Raw genomic sequence first — 17671 nt, 5'->3', positions numbered from 1 at the left:
CGTCAGGCTCCTTGCTCGGTGGGGAGCCTGCTTCTCTCCTTCCCTCTGCCTGCCACTCTGCCTGCTTGTGTTCTTGCTCTCTGTCAGATAAATAAATAAAATCTTAAAAAATAAAATAAATAAAAATTCTTCATCTCCCTCTGCCTCTCCCATGCCCCACCTTGCACACAGTCATTCTCGCTTCTAAAAAAAAAAAAAAAATAGAGGAATTAACTATGGCCAGGGGACATTGAGACTTTAAATACTGAGAGTTTTTGAGGTCTGAGAGTGTTTAGTTTATGTGAGGCGATTCTGCTAATCTAGACAGTGCTCCCAAAACCTTGGGGCATTAGATCCTGCCACAGAAAAGGCAACTTTTAGCTGCAGGGGTGAGAACCGTGCAGCAGCCCAGCAGCACGAGGCACATTGCTTTCTCTCTGCCTACTTGTGATCTCTGTCTGTCTGTACTCACCACTGATGATTTTGGAAAATGCCCAATAAATAAATAACATAAGAGTTCAGCAGCCATCCCTTTACCCATAGGTATCAACTTTGCGTAGCTGTGTAGGTGTAGAGTCTAATGGATCATACTGAGTATAGCTTTTTGGTCAACTTTCTCCGTGAATTTCACCCCAGCCTCCTTTCCCTCGGCTCTCCTTGAAAAGACTAGCCCTGACCAGAGTCTGTTCCCCAAGTTTCTTCCTTCTCTCCTCACATGCTTGGTCCCCATCTGCTTGACTGGATCACAGGCCATGTCTGAATGGAATTCTCATGTTGACTTGCTGCCCTCTGGTGAGTTTATTAAAGCATTTATCACGAACACTGGGATGTTCACTCTGGCAATGAACACTGACATGAGACGCTCATGTTTCCTGGGTATAATTCTTCTGAGGAATAGGATCTCTGATTTCAAGTGCCAGGAATTTGTTATTGGCCTGGACAATGGGAAAATACTGGGGAAATTCCCAAATATTTGGAAACTAAGTAACATGTTTCTAAATAATCCGTGGGTCAAAAAAGAAATCAAAAGGAAATTAGGTCGTATTTCTGAATTGAATTAAGATAAAAACAAAATGTATCAAAATTTGTGGGATGCTGCTAAAGCAGTACTTAGGGGGAAATTTATAGCACCAAATGCATATAGTACCAAATGCATATAGGAAGCAGGGGTGGGGAGGAGCAGGGCAGGATGAAAAGGAGCACATAGAATAGTTTGGAGGTGATGAATATGTTCACTCTCTTACCGTGGCAATGATCTCACATATATGCATAGATATGTTAAAATTTATCAAATAATATACTTCAAGTATGTGCTATTTGTTATTTATCAATACACCTCAGTAAAACTGTTTTAAACAGAGGTGGGGAGGGTGACTGGGTGGCTTAGTCGCTTAAGCATGCTGCTCTTGATTTCGGCTCGGTCATGTCTCAAGGTCGTGAGTTTGAGCCCTGCTTGAGACTATCCACTTGGTGTGGTGTCTGCTTGAGATTCTCTCCTCCTTCTCCCTCTGCTCATCTCCCTGCACATGCTCTCTCTCTCTCTTTCACATAAATAAATAAAATCTTAAAAAAAAAGCATGTGGGTAGTGCCTACACTATCGGACAGTGCAGATCAAAAGCAACCACTAAAAGAAAATCAAAAGAATAGATAATTAACAAGCTAGTAAAAGGGTAATATAGACTTTTTAAAAAATTACTTAAGTTACCTAAAGGAAGTCAAGAAAGTAGAGAAAAGTGAACTGGTGACACAAATAGAAAACAACTAGAAAAATAGGAGATTTAAACCCAATTATATCAATAATTACAGTAAATGAAAATGAACAAAATCTTTTAACTTTAAGAAGATCCCAGATTGTATTTTGAAAGCAAAAACAAAGCAAAAATTTTAAAACTTGACAATACATCGTGAGGAAGGGCAAAATATACCATCCCAAAATATACCATTTAGCATATTAGTTATTTTGAATTAAAGTTACTTAAGAAACAGCCTGTACAAGAAAGACACTCTGAACCTCCTCTGTCCCTATGACAGCAAAAACCAAATCTCTGATGTGAAAGTTACTCTTCCCTGTATCAGCAAGTAGAGAGACATCCTTCTCACTAGAAATAGAGAACTCAGGGCCAAAAAGAGTATATAAACAAACCTTGCTACTTTCTCACTAATCTGCTACCTCATTCCCAAACTTCTTTGTTTTGTCAATTTTTCACAAACTTATTGTTGCTTTGTCTAACAGGTGTAAAACATGTTTGCTTTGGTCACTCCTTTTTGAGTCTGACATTTTCATGAGCTCCCGTTCATACAAAATTAACTTTTTTTTTTTTTCCTGTTAGCCTGTCCTCTGTCGATTTAATTATTAGGCCAGTCAAAGAACCCAGAAGGACAAAAGGGAAAAATTTTCCTCCCCTACAACAGCTTACAACAGACACATTTCAAGTGTAAAGACACTGAAATCCTGAAAATGTAAGGATGGAAAAACTGGTATCATTACACTAATATCAAACCAAGCAGACCTAGAACACAGTGATCAGAACTAAAATGAGAACTAGACAATCCACAATTATAGTAGGAGGTACCTGTGTGTCTCTCAGTAATTGACAAGTCAGAGGAAAAAGCAGTAGAGCCATTGGCAACTTAAATAACACAGTTAACAGTCTTGACCTAAATGACAAAATTGGTTGATTGGAAGCTAGAAGGATAAGCATGTGGCATATACATGTGGAATTAAATAACAGGAGAATGAGGTGTCCAAAGTAGATGCCACAGGGAGAAGGGCTGGAGGGTGGGGGCTGTGGCCTTTCTCACTGGTGAAAAGATGCTGCTGTGTCCTTGTCTTTCCCAACTAGGATATCTGCTAATTCCCACTCCTTGTGTTCAACTAGAAAAACCACCAACTTCTTGCCAGTATTTCATAGTCTGGTCCATTCCACACTTCCCAATTTTCCCAAAATGAGAAAGCACATGGCCAGCAAGACTCAGATATGAAAGAACTCCTTAATATTATCCTAAAATCACTGATCTCTACACAAGGCTTATTCTAGAACTTTCCGTCAAGAGTCTGGGCTTCTGTAGCCGAATCACCACCTGGGCAGTTGAGATGCTCTCTGTCACCGCAGGCTGGCCTTCATCATGAATGGCACCAAGTTGCTCCCTTTAGTCACTTCGGAATGACTTCATCAATTTTTGTCATATTCCCTATTTATTTATTCTTTTGTTTACGTCATTTTTAACTGACTCGCTTTCTTTCCTTATATAAAATTTTACATAAATAAGTGCTATTAAAAATAAAGTTTTATATCACTACCATAAATGGAAAAGCATTGCGTTTGCTACAGAAGAGGAACTATAAGCATAAATAAAATGGAAATGTTACTATAACTAAGTTTCTAGATAGATACTGCTGACCTCTCCTCCTTTGTCAAAAAGGTAAGTTAGCATGTTTTCAAATACATTAAAGATAGATTAGCACTGACAGTGGATTTTTTTTTTCCCTGAGGTAAGGGAACTATAAAGGGAATGACTTTTGCTCCGTTATCTACTGCTGTTTAATGCGTAATGACTGTGCACCACCCAGTATCACCAGCAGGCCGCAAGCTAGAAGGGAACGCTGCGTGAGCTCCCTGACAAGGTATCAAGAATGTGGCTAACTCGCGCCCCCTCCAAGCATTCCCAGCCAGTGGGTAACCGTGGCGGACCCCAGTGAGTCAGAGAGTGGGTGGGTCCCGACGGACACCTTTCTCCATCAGCCCATCGGGCAGCAGTGCCTGCCGCTTCTCTTAAGCCCACTTGGAATTTCCATGCTCATCCCAGGGGTCCCAAGGTTCAAGTGCCAGCTGTGCTTGGCTGCCCAGGCCCAGTCCCACAGTCTGAAAGGGACCACTCCTAGAGAGAGAGGGTTAAAAGTGAGTTGAAAGCCAGTATGTACCTGCATTTCAGCTGGGCTCTCTCCTAACACTGTCCCCTGTACCCGCCCTCTCTGGGGAAGGATCTAAGGTTGCTAGTTGCCCACCAGGATCAGGGTTCTCGAAGCAGGTGGTTAGAGAAAGGGGCCTCTCTTTCACCATCTGGGAAGCAGCTGGGTGTGGTGGACTCAGCGAGGACTTTGGAATCAGACCTAGATCTGGAATCCAACCTTGACCTTGTCTTGCTGAGGATCCTGATATGTTCTTTTTTTTTTTTTTTTTAAGATTTTTATTTATTTATTTGATAGAGATCACAAGTAGGCAGAGAGGCAGGCAGAGAGCCCGATGTGGGGCTCCATCCCAGAACCCCGAGATCATGACCTGAGCTGAAGGCAGAGGCTTAAACCACTGAGCCACCCAGGCCCCCACCCCCAGATGTGTTCTTTTGCTTCACTCTGCCTCATTCTTTTCCTGTGGAAAATGGGGATTAATGGGGCACCTGGGTTGTCCCTCTGGTTAAGCATCTGCGTCCGGCTGGTGGACTCAGCCAGGGCTGGTCATGAGACCAGGATGCCCGGATGGAGCCCCACCTCAGGCTCCCAGCTCAGCAAGGAATCTGCTGCTTCTCTCCCCCGCCTCTCCCCCAGCTTGTGCTCGCTCACTCTCTCTCTCGCAAATGAATAAATAAAATCCTTTTTAAAAATAGGAATAACAATGACTTCTCCGTGAGGTTGCTGCGTGTTGGGGAGGGCGTGGTGAGAAAAGCAGCGTCTGTGGTGTTTGCATATATTGCCTCTCAGAGAGCAGATGCCCCAGAAATGCTCATTCCTTTGCCCTCCGGCATCCCGCAGGCAGCTACTAGCCACCTTTTCCCCCAGAAGCTGTGGAGAGGAGGAGGGCGGAGGGCTCGGGGTGGGTAACCAGCCCGGATCAGACCTGACGTCACGTGGCTGGAACTGTGTGACTTGGCTCAGGCCGTGCCAGGAAGGCCCTCCTCCCACCGAGAGTTCTCTCTGCTTGCCGGCACAGTTGTCGTTTATCAGTTATTTTTGTTTCTTTGGAAAATAGCCCACTCCCCGAAGAAGCCCACTCACATATACAAAAAGAAAAAGCAGTCATTTATCACTGTAGCTATGTACTGAAGCACTGATAAAAATAAATGAGTAAATAAATAAATGAATAAATGAACGAACGAATGAATGAATGAATGAATGAATAAAAGCATCTTCCCTTGACCTCTTCAATACGGACTTGAGAGCTCACACTATTATTCTGATTCTCTGCATCTGTATCTCTCCCTCTAAAGCCATCACGATTCTTTTTTTTTATTAGCATATAATGTACTATTAGCCCCAAGGGTACAGGTCTGTGAATCACCGGGTTTACACACTTCACAGCACTCACCATAGCACATACCCTCCCCAATGTCCATAACCCAACCACCCTCTCCCTACCCCCTCCCCCCAGCAGCCCTCAGTTTGTTTTGTGAGATTAAGAGTCTCTTACGGTTTGTCTCCCTCCCCATCCCATCTTGTTTCATTCATTCTTTTCCTACCCCCCAACCCCCCCATGTTGCCTCTCAACTTCCTCATATCAGGGAGATCATATGTTAGTTGTCTTTCTCCGATTGACTTATTTCACTCAGCATAATATCCTCTGGTTTCAAACGTCGCAAAAGCCATCACGATTCTTGATCGGCCACATACCAGTCGTGTGACCTTGGGCAGGTCACATTCACAGCTTGGCACTTCTGTGTCCTGATATTAACATTAATGGTTACTATTAATTCCTTTGAGGAATTTGAGGGTTATTGCAAAAATCAATAAGTTAATACATGCAAAGGACTTAGAACAACCCCTGGTGTACAGAGTAAATACATAAGAAGTGTGAACAGGCGCATAAATCATATATGCTATTTTGTTGGCAAAAGCAGGGTCAGTATACCATGCCAGAATCAGTCCATGCACTGCCTCTCAGCTCCAAAGCCATTCTCCTGCCACCTGCTTGGTGACCCTGCAGCCACACCCGGCGAAAATGGCGCCTTCGCCGGCGGGTACAAGCTTCGGTGTTGCTCCTAGAGAACACTAGAGAGCAGAGGAAGGGCTTCTTGTCCAAGTTCAGCATGATTTTCTTCCTGCTTCTAAGGCACAGTTGCAGCAGCTTGCAGAAGACCCAGAGGGGCTCGCTCCCGGGAATTTTTGTCAGCGCGCCAGCAGGAAGCCTGCTCACCAGCCTGCGTTTGCACGCGACGGAGGACCCCTGGCCCGCGTGGGAATGGCCACGTCCTCAACCAGTTCTGACTCCCAGCCTTAGTGGGGTGGGGAGGAGTCTCCCAAATGTGTTCCTTCCAGCGGTACTCTCCTGCAGCCCTAAAGGGATTTACTTTTGGTAGTTGACTTTCTTTTACTGGTTAATAATGCTTCCTATTAAATTTTTTATTTTAAATTACAAGTGTGGTTTCTGTCTCTGAACTCTGAATATTTATGTCAGTATATATATGGCTTATAGTTTATAAGCCATAAACTATATAGCTTATAGTATCCTTTTTAGTTATTAGGATACAATGGGCAGCTTTCTCGTCTTCCCGATGGTTATTGTCTCTCTTTTAAAGCAGTTTTTGTGGCAGTTTTACACTTTGATGTAGTCAAATGTATGTCTTTTCCTTTGTGACTTCCAGCTTCTGTGTATTGCTTAGAGAAACCTCTGGTCTTTTTTTTGCCTATATGTCTCTTAATGCCTTTATAGTTTTATTTTAACATTTATATTTTTGGAGTTTTGTGTATTTTGAGTTTCGTGTATGGTCTGAGGTACGCATCTAATTTCATTTTCTGGATGATGGAGAATCCGTTGTCCTAATACAGTTTTTTAAATGTATGTATCCTTTCTTGGTCATTTTGTTATGTCATTTTTGCCAAAAAGTTGCCTTTCTTCTCTCCCGAACCAGATTACAATTTCCCAGAGGGCAGGGACATTCCTTGCCTCTGCACATTCTCGAACCACTTGAGACCAGGCAGAGCCAGGTACCTGTTAGTTGACCGTGTGGCCAGTGAGAAAGCTGAACAGGAACTAGCATATTTCTAGTGCAGCAAAGCTGCAAATGCAGAGCTCAGAGCTAAGAATGAATAAGGGCTGTCCCCCCAGTTTCATGAATGAATGTGTTTGTGGTCTGTGTTTTAATTACTGAAGAATTCTGGCAGAGCACTATTTTAGGGTGGAGCATAGGAAACAAAGGAAGGGTAAGATCGCGTTCCCACCCTCACGAAGTCTGCGATCCCTAAAAGCCCGTCAGCAGGGGGCTCTTTCGATGGCCCTGACGTGCCTGTAATGGCACACAGGCAGCCGTAAAAAGGAACAAGGAGACCTATGTGTTCGGATATAGAAGAGGCTCTCTGAGCTATCTTAAATTTAAAAACCCAAGCGCAGAACAGTCTGCTAGCATTTGGGAAGGGTGAAATGAGAGAAGGACACATATGTGTTCGTGTAAGAAAAAAGTATCTCTGTAGGATACTCCACACACTGGAAACAGTGTCGGGGGCACCTGGCTGGGTCAGCCGGAAGACCATGCGACTCTGGATCTCAGGGTCGTGAGGTGGAGCCCCCTATGCGGTGCTGAGATTACTTACACAGAATTGTAAAACAACAACAATGACCTCTGCGGAAGGAACTGAGGATTTGGGGGACGGGGATCCGTGTGAAATCGACTTTTCCCTGTGTATCCTTCTGCACTGCATAAATGTTTTACTACAGGCTTGTATTATATTCCCCAATTTTTTAAAAAATGGAGTTTTTAAAAGAGGAAATGCAATAAACACATAGACCCATGAAACAAAAGTGTGAGCAGTAAGAGGGAAGAAGGGTGACAGGTTTGAGATTCTCTAACCACGGTCCACAACAGACAGGCGATCCTGGCAAAGGGCCGGGCACGTGTCTTGCTCTGGGGCACAGCAGATCGCAGGTCCTGCGGCTAGTGGGTGGCCAGAGGAGCAGGCCTCTGGAAAAAACTTGACATCAACCACTTCCCTGCCTGTAGGGGAGGGGGTGTCGAGACATCTGCGCAAAGGCCGACTGAGGCAAGGAAGTGGTTGAGATCTGTCTGTTCAGGCCCCGACATGTGTTCTGTGACTGCCACTGAATTCACTTCCTTGTCCTTCCCAGATATTATAACCTCGGACCAAACACGCACCGAAAGAGGTGGGGAAGCTTGCTGAGTGCACTCATCCCACGGAGGGACAGTGCCGGAGCCCGAGGAGGTTGGACCCGCCTAACATCTACACGCAGCTGTGCTTTCGATTACTGGAAGAATGAATCAGCTTTCTTGTAAGTTATAGAGCTCTTTTAATATTTGATCGTAATCTTTAACTTAGGCCAAACCCATTTTTTTTACAGGCCCGAAACTGTTGATAAAATTGTCTTCTCCTGCACATTTCTCAAGCAGAGAGGACAGGCTCCCGTCTCCAAGACCCGAGATGGGGTGCCGACGACTCTCACAGGCCTGCCCCCTGTCTCTCAGGAAGTATTCACAAGAGCGGCGTGGCACAGACAGGAACGACAGGCCCCGGGACGTGGAGATCAGTCACAGGGAGTTCAAGTTTGGTTCTTCCACATTTCGAGTCGCATGATCTTGTTTCTTGCTTCGCTTCTCTGAGCCTTGATTTTCTGATCCATACAATGGGCCCAGGAACACCTCTCTGTCACTCTCCCACAGCCATTTATTTTCAGCATTGGCAGGCGACTAGAGCCAAGGGCTGAAGCTGCTAATTGGGCGGCAGCGAGAAACAGCCCGCCAAACCTGGCTCGGGGTCTTCTCGACGGGTGGCCGGAGCTGAAGGTCCAGGTGGGCGCCGGCAGAGGGACCGGGATGATTTCAGGTGGTCGGATAAGCAGAAATGTAGGACGACCCGATATAGCCTGGAGCTGCACACGGAGTTTCTGCCACCCTGTGCCCGTCTGTGTTTTTGGTGGTGGTTATTTCTGTGGCAGCAATAGAATTCGTGTTGCCAAGGCAGGAACGGGCGTCCGCCTTTTAGAGCCATCGTTGCCGCCTGTCTGTTCTGGAAAAGGAAGCAAGCCTGCAGGTAGGGAAGCCCGTTGTGATGCCTCCTAACCTGGCCTTTCAGGCCATTCCAAAGCCAGGGTAGGAGAGGACAATGGTGTTGGTATTTCTGTTTCGACATAGACGGTGTGTGCCTCCAATGTAAACGTCGCCCACCCCCTGCCAAAGCTGGATGAGGCTGAGGCTGGGGGGGTGAGGATATGGGGTCCCCAGGGGTGCGGTCCTGCTTCACGCAGGTCTCTTCTGATCCATCTTAAGCCCCCTCTGCCTCCCCTGACTCCATCCCACCTGCCAGCCAGTCTGGCCGACTTGCTGGACTGTAGAGGGTTTTGCTTCCGAAGGGTCCCACCTTTAGAAGGTGATCGGGGAGCAGGAGGCAAGCTGAGCACAGCGCACCAGCTGACACCCTGCAAACCACCTCCCATCCCCCCCCCAGGTGGGACATGTGTGACATTCCTCGGGCGCTCCTGGCTGCCCTAAAGCTAAGGGGCGGGAAAACCCAATGATTAACTGAGAGGGATCCCAGTCCCATGAGACAGGGGTCTCCCTCAGTTTACAAAAGGTCTTAGTGATTTAGAAGAGAACAGCATTCTTATCCGGAGCCTAATTTCCAGAGACCCACAGACTCAATTTCCTGGAGCCCTAACATCACCCACCCACCTGATGGGGTTTTGGAGCATAGGTGAGGATCGGTAGCATGTGGCCCAGAGCCCAGGGCCAAGAAAGAATTCTTGAGACGTCTTTGGAGCAAAATGGTGGTTTATCAAAGCCCGGGGACAGGACCCATGGGCAGAGAGAGCTGGGTCCGGGGGTTGGGGGGGGGGTGGATTATATACTATGGGGTTGGTGAGCTCACACTCTACTAAGGAAAAGGGGAGTTTTAAAAGGATTTTTCTATGCTAAAGAAGACTCCCAGGATACCCGGAGGCCTTGCCATTGTCAAGTTAAGGTTGTTTTTCCCTCTAGCAAGGCAGTAACAGGAAGAAGGTTGGGGAGGTTCCTGGCAGAACCTTACACTCTGCCCCGCCCACTTCAAGTATCTGCCAATGGGCTGCAGGTTATGCGGACATTTCCTTGCACCTACATTTCCTTCTGGAAGCTCCGCTATTGGTAGAAGTGCTTTGTTCCTGCAGATTGCTAAGACATCTGTAACCTGCGGGAGACTCGTGAGTGCAGGATTGTGATCTGTATACGTTATTTGTTTTTCCTTTCCTTGTCTTCAGGGCAGCCAGGAGTCTGAGGAATGTCACAGGTATCCCATCTGGGGGAGGGGGTTGTGGGGCATCCGCTTCTGCTCTGTCCTCAGCTTGCCTCCTGCTCCCTCATCACATCCACAGTGATGTGGGAACAAAGGTAGATGGAAATGTAAATAGAATAAAATTTCCTCATAAACAGCAGCCCACTGACAAGGACCCGGGATAGGGTACCACATTCCTCCGGGAAACTCCAGCTGTCTTAGGGTTAATACTTCACTAGAGGGGAAACAGCCCTAACCTGACAAGGCCTCGAATATCTTGTAGGTCCTCTTTAGCTTACAAAACTTATTTTGAAAACCTCCCTCTTCCTTATGTCCCCCAATTCCCCTCACAACCCCCGGACAGCTCTCTCTGCCTGCAGGTCCTGTCCCCGGGCTTTCATAAAACCACCATTTTGCACCAAAGACGTCTCAAGAATTCTTTCTTGGCTGTTGGCTCTGGACCTCACCGCACCGAACCTCACTTATATCTCAAAACTATATCAAGACCACGGGAAGGGCCTGAAAGTTTGAGGTCTCCCACCTGGGAGGTGGGCCGAGGGCCGGAGGGCTGAGGGAGGTTGGGAGCCCGGTTTTCTCGCTCCCTTTGACCCGAGAGCCATTCCTGCACGCGTCGCTCGCACACGAATCCTCCGCTCCGGGTCTGATTCTGAGCACGTGACACAAGATCTGCACGATTCAGGGGTTTGGGTTCTGTTTTCATTTTGGCTCTGAAGGAAGAGAAGCTCCAGCATATTTTGGGCGCTGAGGGGAAGGATTTGGGCAAGAAGGGAGAGTTGATAGAGCAGGAAAGGGAGGGAGGCCTCTGAGAGTGGCGTCCTCGAGTGGGCGGGGTGCGACAGTCCTGCACGTGACAGAAACACGGACTCTTGGGAGAGGCACAGACTGGACTGTGCAGCCGCTGTTGACAGGGGAGCAGGCAGCAAACAGGGTCAGGGTGCGATCAAAAGCTCGGTGGTGGAAGGTGGACTCCTATCCGGTTCCCTCCCTTATGGGGCGCCTGAGTGGCTCAGTGGGTTAAGCCTCTGCTGTCAGCTCAGTCATGATCTCAGGTCCTGGGATCGAGCCCCGCATCAGGCTCTCTGCTCAGCAGGAAGTCTGCTTCCCCGCCCCCCGCCCCCGCCTACTTGTGATCTCTCTCTCTGTCAAATTAAAAAAAAAAAAAAGATTATCTCCCTTAGTGAAGCCACTGAGACCGTCAACGTAAAGTGAGGTGAATGGAGGGTGACAGAGGTCTGAAAATTCCTCTAAAGAAAGTGTCAAACAGACGGAGGAAGCAGAGGGGGACATAACCAGGAAATGTTACAGGATTGCTGAGAACCACCGAAAGCCTGTTTGAAGTCTATGGTCATTGGTTTTCAATGAAACTGGTCTGCAACACTTACATTTTTTACACCAACCTCAACCAGGAATTCTAGCACAAACTGGGGGTGAGCAGGCATATGAGATCACCCAGAGCTTGGATCCTGGCCCACGAGGAGGATTGCAGGAAAGGCAAGGGTGTCAAGGTGGGAGTGACAGAGTTGAATGAGGACACCTGGGACTCCGGTTGGATAAAGAGGAAGGGAAGTAGTGAGCGGTGGTGTTGACATTGGAGAAATGGCAGATAGGATCGATGGACTAACAGAGGTCCCAGGGGCCCTGAAGACTGTTGGGGGCAGGGTCCTAGAGAAAGTGAGATGGGGGGGGGGGCGCCTGGGTGGCTCAGTGGTTAAAGCCTCTGCCTTCAGCTCAGGTCATGATCTCAGGGTCCTGGGATCGAGTCCCGCATCGGGCTCCCTGCTCAGCAGGGAGCCTGATTCCTCCTCTCTCTCTGCCTGCTTCTCTGCCTACTTGTGATCTCTGTCTATCAAATAAATAATAAATAAAATCTTTAAAAAAAAAAAAGTGAGATGGAATGACAGCAGGTAGCTGTGAAAAATGTCTGCAGCTGAGGTTGTGGGTGGAGGTACAGATACTGGTAATGACAGGGTTTACTGGATGCAGCACTGGAAGGACATGGTGGTGGCTGATTGAAAGGTGGTGGGGAAGCTTGGGGACAAATGCAGAGTGAGATCATGGGAAAGTGTACGCCAAAATGGAATCATAAATGAATTAACTCTTCTTTGAGTGTTCTTCTGCTTTCCAGATACTCCACAATGTGCATATGTTACTACCAATGTACGAATCAAAGATACTACTCAAAGGTAAAAAGGAAAACAAATCCCTTTATTTATTGGCCACACAATTACTACTATTTACAAGGAACCATTCACAAACCTCACAGTTATTCCCATTGTAGTAGGGTTGTACAAATATTTCCAGGCATCTCACAGAATCATTTAAAATGAGACCAAATGAGAGATCTGAGTTTCACAGTGTATGTGCTTTGTTTCAAGAAATGCTTACTTTAAAATACACATGTATTTGTATGTGCTGTATTTGCATCTGCATTAAGAAATCCTTTCAATTATCTCTGGGATTCAGAGGTGGGAGCAGTGGGCATTTGGTGGACAGAAATGCAGGCAAAAGTTATCCTGAAAACCTCTTTTGTATTCTCTTTGGGCAATGTAAAGATATCGCTTGTACAAAAATAGATTTAAAGAGTAAAAATTCATATGATTTCAAAATTTCAACAGAGGAAAAATCCTTTTAAAAATTCACATATGCAAAAGTTATGTTACAAAGTGGTTGTTTATACTGGCAAATCAGTCTTTCTCTAAACAAGGAATTTCTCCTCCTACTTTTAAAAAAGGATTTCATTTTCAGAAATGTAGCTGCTGTTGAAAGATACAAATGTGTCTTGCCCACAAATGTGATATTCTTACCACATCCTTAAAGACAAACTACAGACTTGTGAGGAGAGCCAGACCCTACCAGAAACAAAGTAGCTCGTCACAAGCAGCATGTGCTTTATTGGAAGATTGTTAAGTAGGTTATAAGCAGGTTCAAATCACATAGGGAAAAGGACAATGAGGGCTGGTCTCACAGTGAAACCAGATGGCAAGGATGCAAAACAGGAGATAGACACGATTCCAAATCCTTCCATTTGACACCGAAGCCTGGACCGTGGGTTGTCTAGCAAGGGTCCTTCCAAACTCCCAAAGCCATGGCTTTGCGTGTAGTGTGAGTTCCCTCCACTGAGTTAAGCAGGGTCAGAGGGATGGTGGACTAGGTGTCTGTCATGGCTCGAGAGGATAGACTGGAGCTTGTTCCAGACAGATTAACTACTGGTACCTGCCAACAGGTCTGAGGACCTTTGGCCCTGAACCCTAGTCTATGATACATTAGAGAGTTGAAGGTAAAGTTCATCAGTTTCTGGGGGCACTGGGATGCGGGCACAAAAGTTATTTGTCCGTGCTAAAATACAAAGTGATCATACAGAAGAGATAGGATCCACCTAGTAACTGAAGATTATCACCAAAAAGAAATTAGAGCATTTCAAACGGCAGGTGGAAGGCTCATAGACCCTGAGAATAAATCCACAAACCTCCAAGGACCTGAGAATTCCAGGCTAAGAACATGACTAACTCACTCAGAAGGTATCGTTCCAGGAAGATTTTAGGACTCAAGTATGGCACAAAAGTGACCTACAAAACGAGGTCAACTTCTCATTTGGTCTCCCACCATGGAGACCAGGTTGTTGGAAGGGCTGCTGTTCAGTGGTACCCCCCGTAGTGTTATACTAGTCAGTGTCTGCTCTGACGATCAGTAACCACATTGTACCTGCTGCCTGTTAGCACTACCTGAGCCCTGGCTAAGGGGAGCCCTGGTGATATCAAACAGGCCCACGAGCATGGTGAGGCCCCACAGCAAAGGCCAAGAGGATGCTGTGGTGACTAGTATCTCTGATAATAAACACCAGTGGTAGTACTATTAAATAACTAACACTTGCATAAGATTCTATAAAAAGTTTCCACATCTGGAAAGTTCTTCATCTGGTTTGGTCGAAGCCAAACTTTTGAGAGAAAGGGAAAAAAAATAACAGAAAAGAGAGAAAAAAATAATTATAGCACTCTTAGGGTGATCACAACAAGGCAAAATGTACGAAGACCTCACTCAGTCTGCGCATTTCATTCGTCCATGTCTGGGCAGACTGTGTCTATAGCCACTGCCATATACCTGGGACCAGATCCCCTCCTGTGTTTTGCTATAAATCCCCAGACACACGACACACAGACACACACACACAGACAAGGGACAAGTGTGTACACACTCCATTTAGGAGAAACGCCTGAAGGATGGGGGTGCTCCTGGTGTCCACATCTGCCCATCTGATTTGCGATCATCAACGTCTAGTGACTCTTCAGGGCTTGCCGGAGAGCTCTGAAAAGCAACTTGTGGGCTGAATTTAACCTTGCATTAGGCTCTAAGATCCAGCACAACAGAAATATGGAATAGACCCACGGGACCGGGGGGACCTCAGCATCAAACCCCAAATGTCGCTGCTGAAGGAGAGTTCCTTAGTGGTGTTTTTCCCAGCTGAGGTCAGAGCCAAGAGCTGGCCTGTTGCTGCTGGGGACACTGAATCAGTGAGGGCAGAACCAGTGTATCCCTCAGAGGACCTCAGTGGGGATTGCTAGAATGACTTGTTGCAACGATTCAGCTGGAATTAGATGCAAAGGAATTCAGATTCTGCTGTTTCTATTCATGTTACTGTCACCTGAAGGTCTTCTATGTACCTCATGCCAACTGCACATAATATTATATATTCCCCTAAATCCCTATCTTAAATAGGTCATTTGTCTCTACTTCATAGATAAGGCTCGAAAAACCAGCTGGATTTAGTGTCTCCAAGCAAGGGGGTCACAAGACCAAAGGGAAACCCCAGGCTTCCCTGTCCGGATTCTTGGCTTTTTGTTTTGAACCACACCATCCTTCACTCGTGGAGTTTTATGAAATGGCTAAAAACTGCATCTATTCAACTGGGCAAAGATTAATCACCAGCGGTTAGTTCTGACTTGTATGAACACTGGTTCTGGAAGATCATTCTGATCTGATTTGGGCTCCTTTCCATGGCGAAGCTACATTCAAATCCATGTAATGATTTGCTCCGTCCATGTCATTACAAGTATAAAAAACTTATGTGACTATTTCTCCCAGAAAATACCCCACAAATTAATGCGACTTCCACAGGATTCACTACAAAATCGGGCATCACTGAGAGTGATGTGTCCTCATTCCCTGACAGCTTTCACGAACCTCTGCATATCCAAGGAAACATCCCTAAAGCCCTGCTGGGTCCCATGACATCCCAGTTCCCTCCAGTGGGAAATCAGATCCTGTAAACAGTAACCGGGACGGTAGTGAATCTCTTTGGCCTCCTGAGGCCCCAACTTCGTCTGGAAATAAAGGCCTCACGGAGAGGACATTCACCCTCCCTCCTTCAGGAGCTGCAAAAGAAATTCCTCTTGAAATTGAAAAAGAAAAAAAAAGTTCACATAAATAAAGATATTCAACACCTTAATGTAAAAAATATCAGGGCTTCTAAGTAGAACCACACGCTCCAAGGCAGAGCCAGACAAGTCTCTGACTGAGGAGAGAATGACAGCCCCCGTGGACAGCTTTGGACCATCAGGCTGCTGCTCTCCTCCATCCTTTGGGCCAGAGGAACAGAGCACGTGGGTGACGAGGAGGGGCTGTTGACCGCAGTCAGCCCAGCTCAGCCACCAAGACACCCCGGCTAAGAGGGACTCACGATAGTGCAGACTGAGTCCAGATTCAAGCCTCACAGGAAGCTGGCACCACGCATCTGTGTGTTTTTTGACGAATGAGACGAACCCATCCCCTTCTTTGCTTTAGTCGGTTTGACGTGAAGGTTCTGTCATTGGCATCCGAGACATTCTGCCCAACATGGGATTAACCTCACGCTGTAGAGTCTCTGCTCCCAGAGTGGTCGAGTGTGTGTCTCTTCATTCAGGCGGTCAGCACTGTGGAGCCGAACCTGTACCCACGCCGAGGGCAACAGCTCGTGCAGGAACACCTTCCTTACACTAAAGCAGGAAACGGGCATCGTACAGGCCAAATTTCCACCTGGGCAGGTGTGCGGGAGAGGAGCCTTAGGAAGGGGAGAGCCGTGCGTGCTCTCTACCATAATCCAGGGTCCAAAACAAGGCCATGTAGAGGGGACGCATGGGGATAACAAGGGGGGGGGTGGTCACGTACATAGTTACCGAGCTCAGCTAAGGCTAAGGACGGTGGTTCTTGGAGCTCAAAGGAATCTTAAAATGTACCTGGTTCCACCTTTTCCCTCACGGATGCACAAACCAAGGCTGAGCTGCCTTCTCTCAGGGCACACAACTAAACCCAAGACTACCATACGAAGCTTCAAGAAAGAAAGTGTTCTAACATTCAGGCTTGTCAAAAAGAAAAAAGAAAAGAAAGAATTTGCCGCGTCAGAAAATAGGGTATTTCCAGTTATTAGAATGACAGACAGAGGTCAGCTCACCGTCTGTCACAGATTCCTGTGAGGGGCAGGAGGCTGGAATGGCTGACCCAAGCTTCCTTTCAAGTCGAAGAGCCAACGGGAACTCTCTCTTACTAAAGTCTTTCCGGGGGCACAGGGAATACTAGCTTCTTCCGTAGGGTGAAGGCCGGTTGGGGCATCTGTTTCCATTTTCCTTTACTGTCTGCTTTTTGACTCACATCACGGTTGACAACGGTGAGGATGGACAAGATATCTTCATTTCTGCAGGCAGATAAGGAAAAAATATTTGCAATCAGGAGAAATCACATCCTAGGAAGGTCCTAGAAAGAACCCTAAAGCATGGGGCTTCTTCCTAGCTTAACAGGGCAAGATTCTAACCGGCACCCTGCCACATATAAAGCAATGCCTATTTCAAAGTTGAAAAAAGAAATGCTAAATTATATGACGTTTTCGGCTCTACATTTAGTATTTAAGAACACTATCACAGTCACATCTTGCATTTTCATACTTTAAGATTTTATTTATTTATGAGAGAAAGCAAGGAAAGGGAGAAAGAGAGAGAGAGAGCACACGCAGGGGAGCGACAGGCAGAGGGAGAGGGAGAAGCAGGCTCTCTGCTGAGTATGGAGCCCAACGTGGGGCTCGATCCCAGGACCCTGGGATCATGACTTGAGTCAAAGGCAGATGTTTAACCAACCGAGTCACTCAGGCGCCCTTTTTTTCTTGTCTCTCTTTTTCTTCAGCAATCTACACCCAATGAGGGGGTTGAACTCATGGCCTTGAGATCAAGAGTTTCATGTACCTCTCATTGAGCCAGCCAGGTGCCTCACATACTACATTTTAAGGCACTTGGTCCACAGAGGAAGTCTGTATATAGTTATATGTATTTTTCCACATTTCTCCTCCAAGCTGGTGGATATATAGAGAGAGATAGATGATACGTAGATAGATGTTAGAAAGATAGATAGATAGATAGATAGATAGATAGACAGACATAAGGATGGATAGGCGGGTGATAGAGAGAGACCCCACTATTAAGAATGCCCTCTCTGGGGGGGCCTGGGTGGCTCAGTCAGTT

At 46.5% G+C, this 17671-nt stretch overlaps 1 protein-coding gene across 1 annotated transcript in view; it reads right to left on the bottom strand.

Moving 5' to 3' along the window:
• Nucleotides 1-16561: 16561 nt before the first annotated feature.
• The window catches only part of CASP10 (caspase 10), a 29602-nt gene continuing 28492 nt past the window's right edge, over nt 16562-17671 (bottom strand). The window contains exon 9 of the mRNA XM_045078552.1: nt 16562-16854. Within this exon, the coding sequence (XP_044934487.1) occupies nt 16707-16854 (148 nt within the window). The 3' untranslated portion in view covers nt 16562-16706. The remainder of the gene's footprint in view (nt 16855-17671) is intronic.

Source organism: Mustela putorius, unplaced genomic scaffold (assembly GCF_011764305.1).
Source record: "Mustela putorius furo isolate JIRA1106 unplaced genomic scaffold, ASM1176430v1.1 tig00000275_pilon_pilon_pilon, whole genome shotgun sequence".
Lineage (NCBI taxonomy): Eukaryota > Metazoa > Chordata > Mammalia > Carnivora > Mustelidae > Mustela > Mustela putorius.
This window is presented reverse-complemented; position numbering and strand designations above follow the sequence as displayed.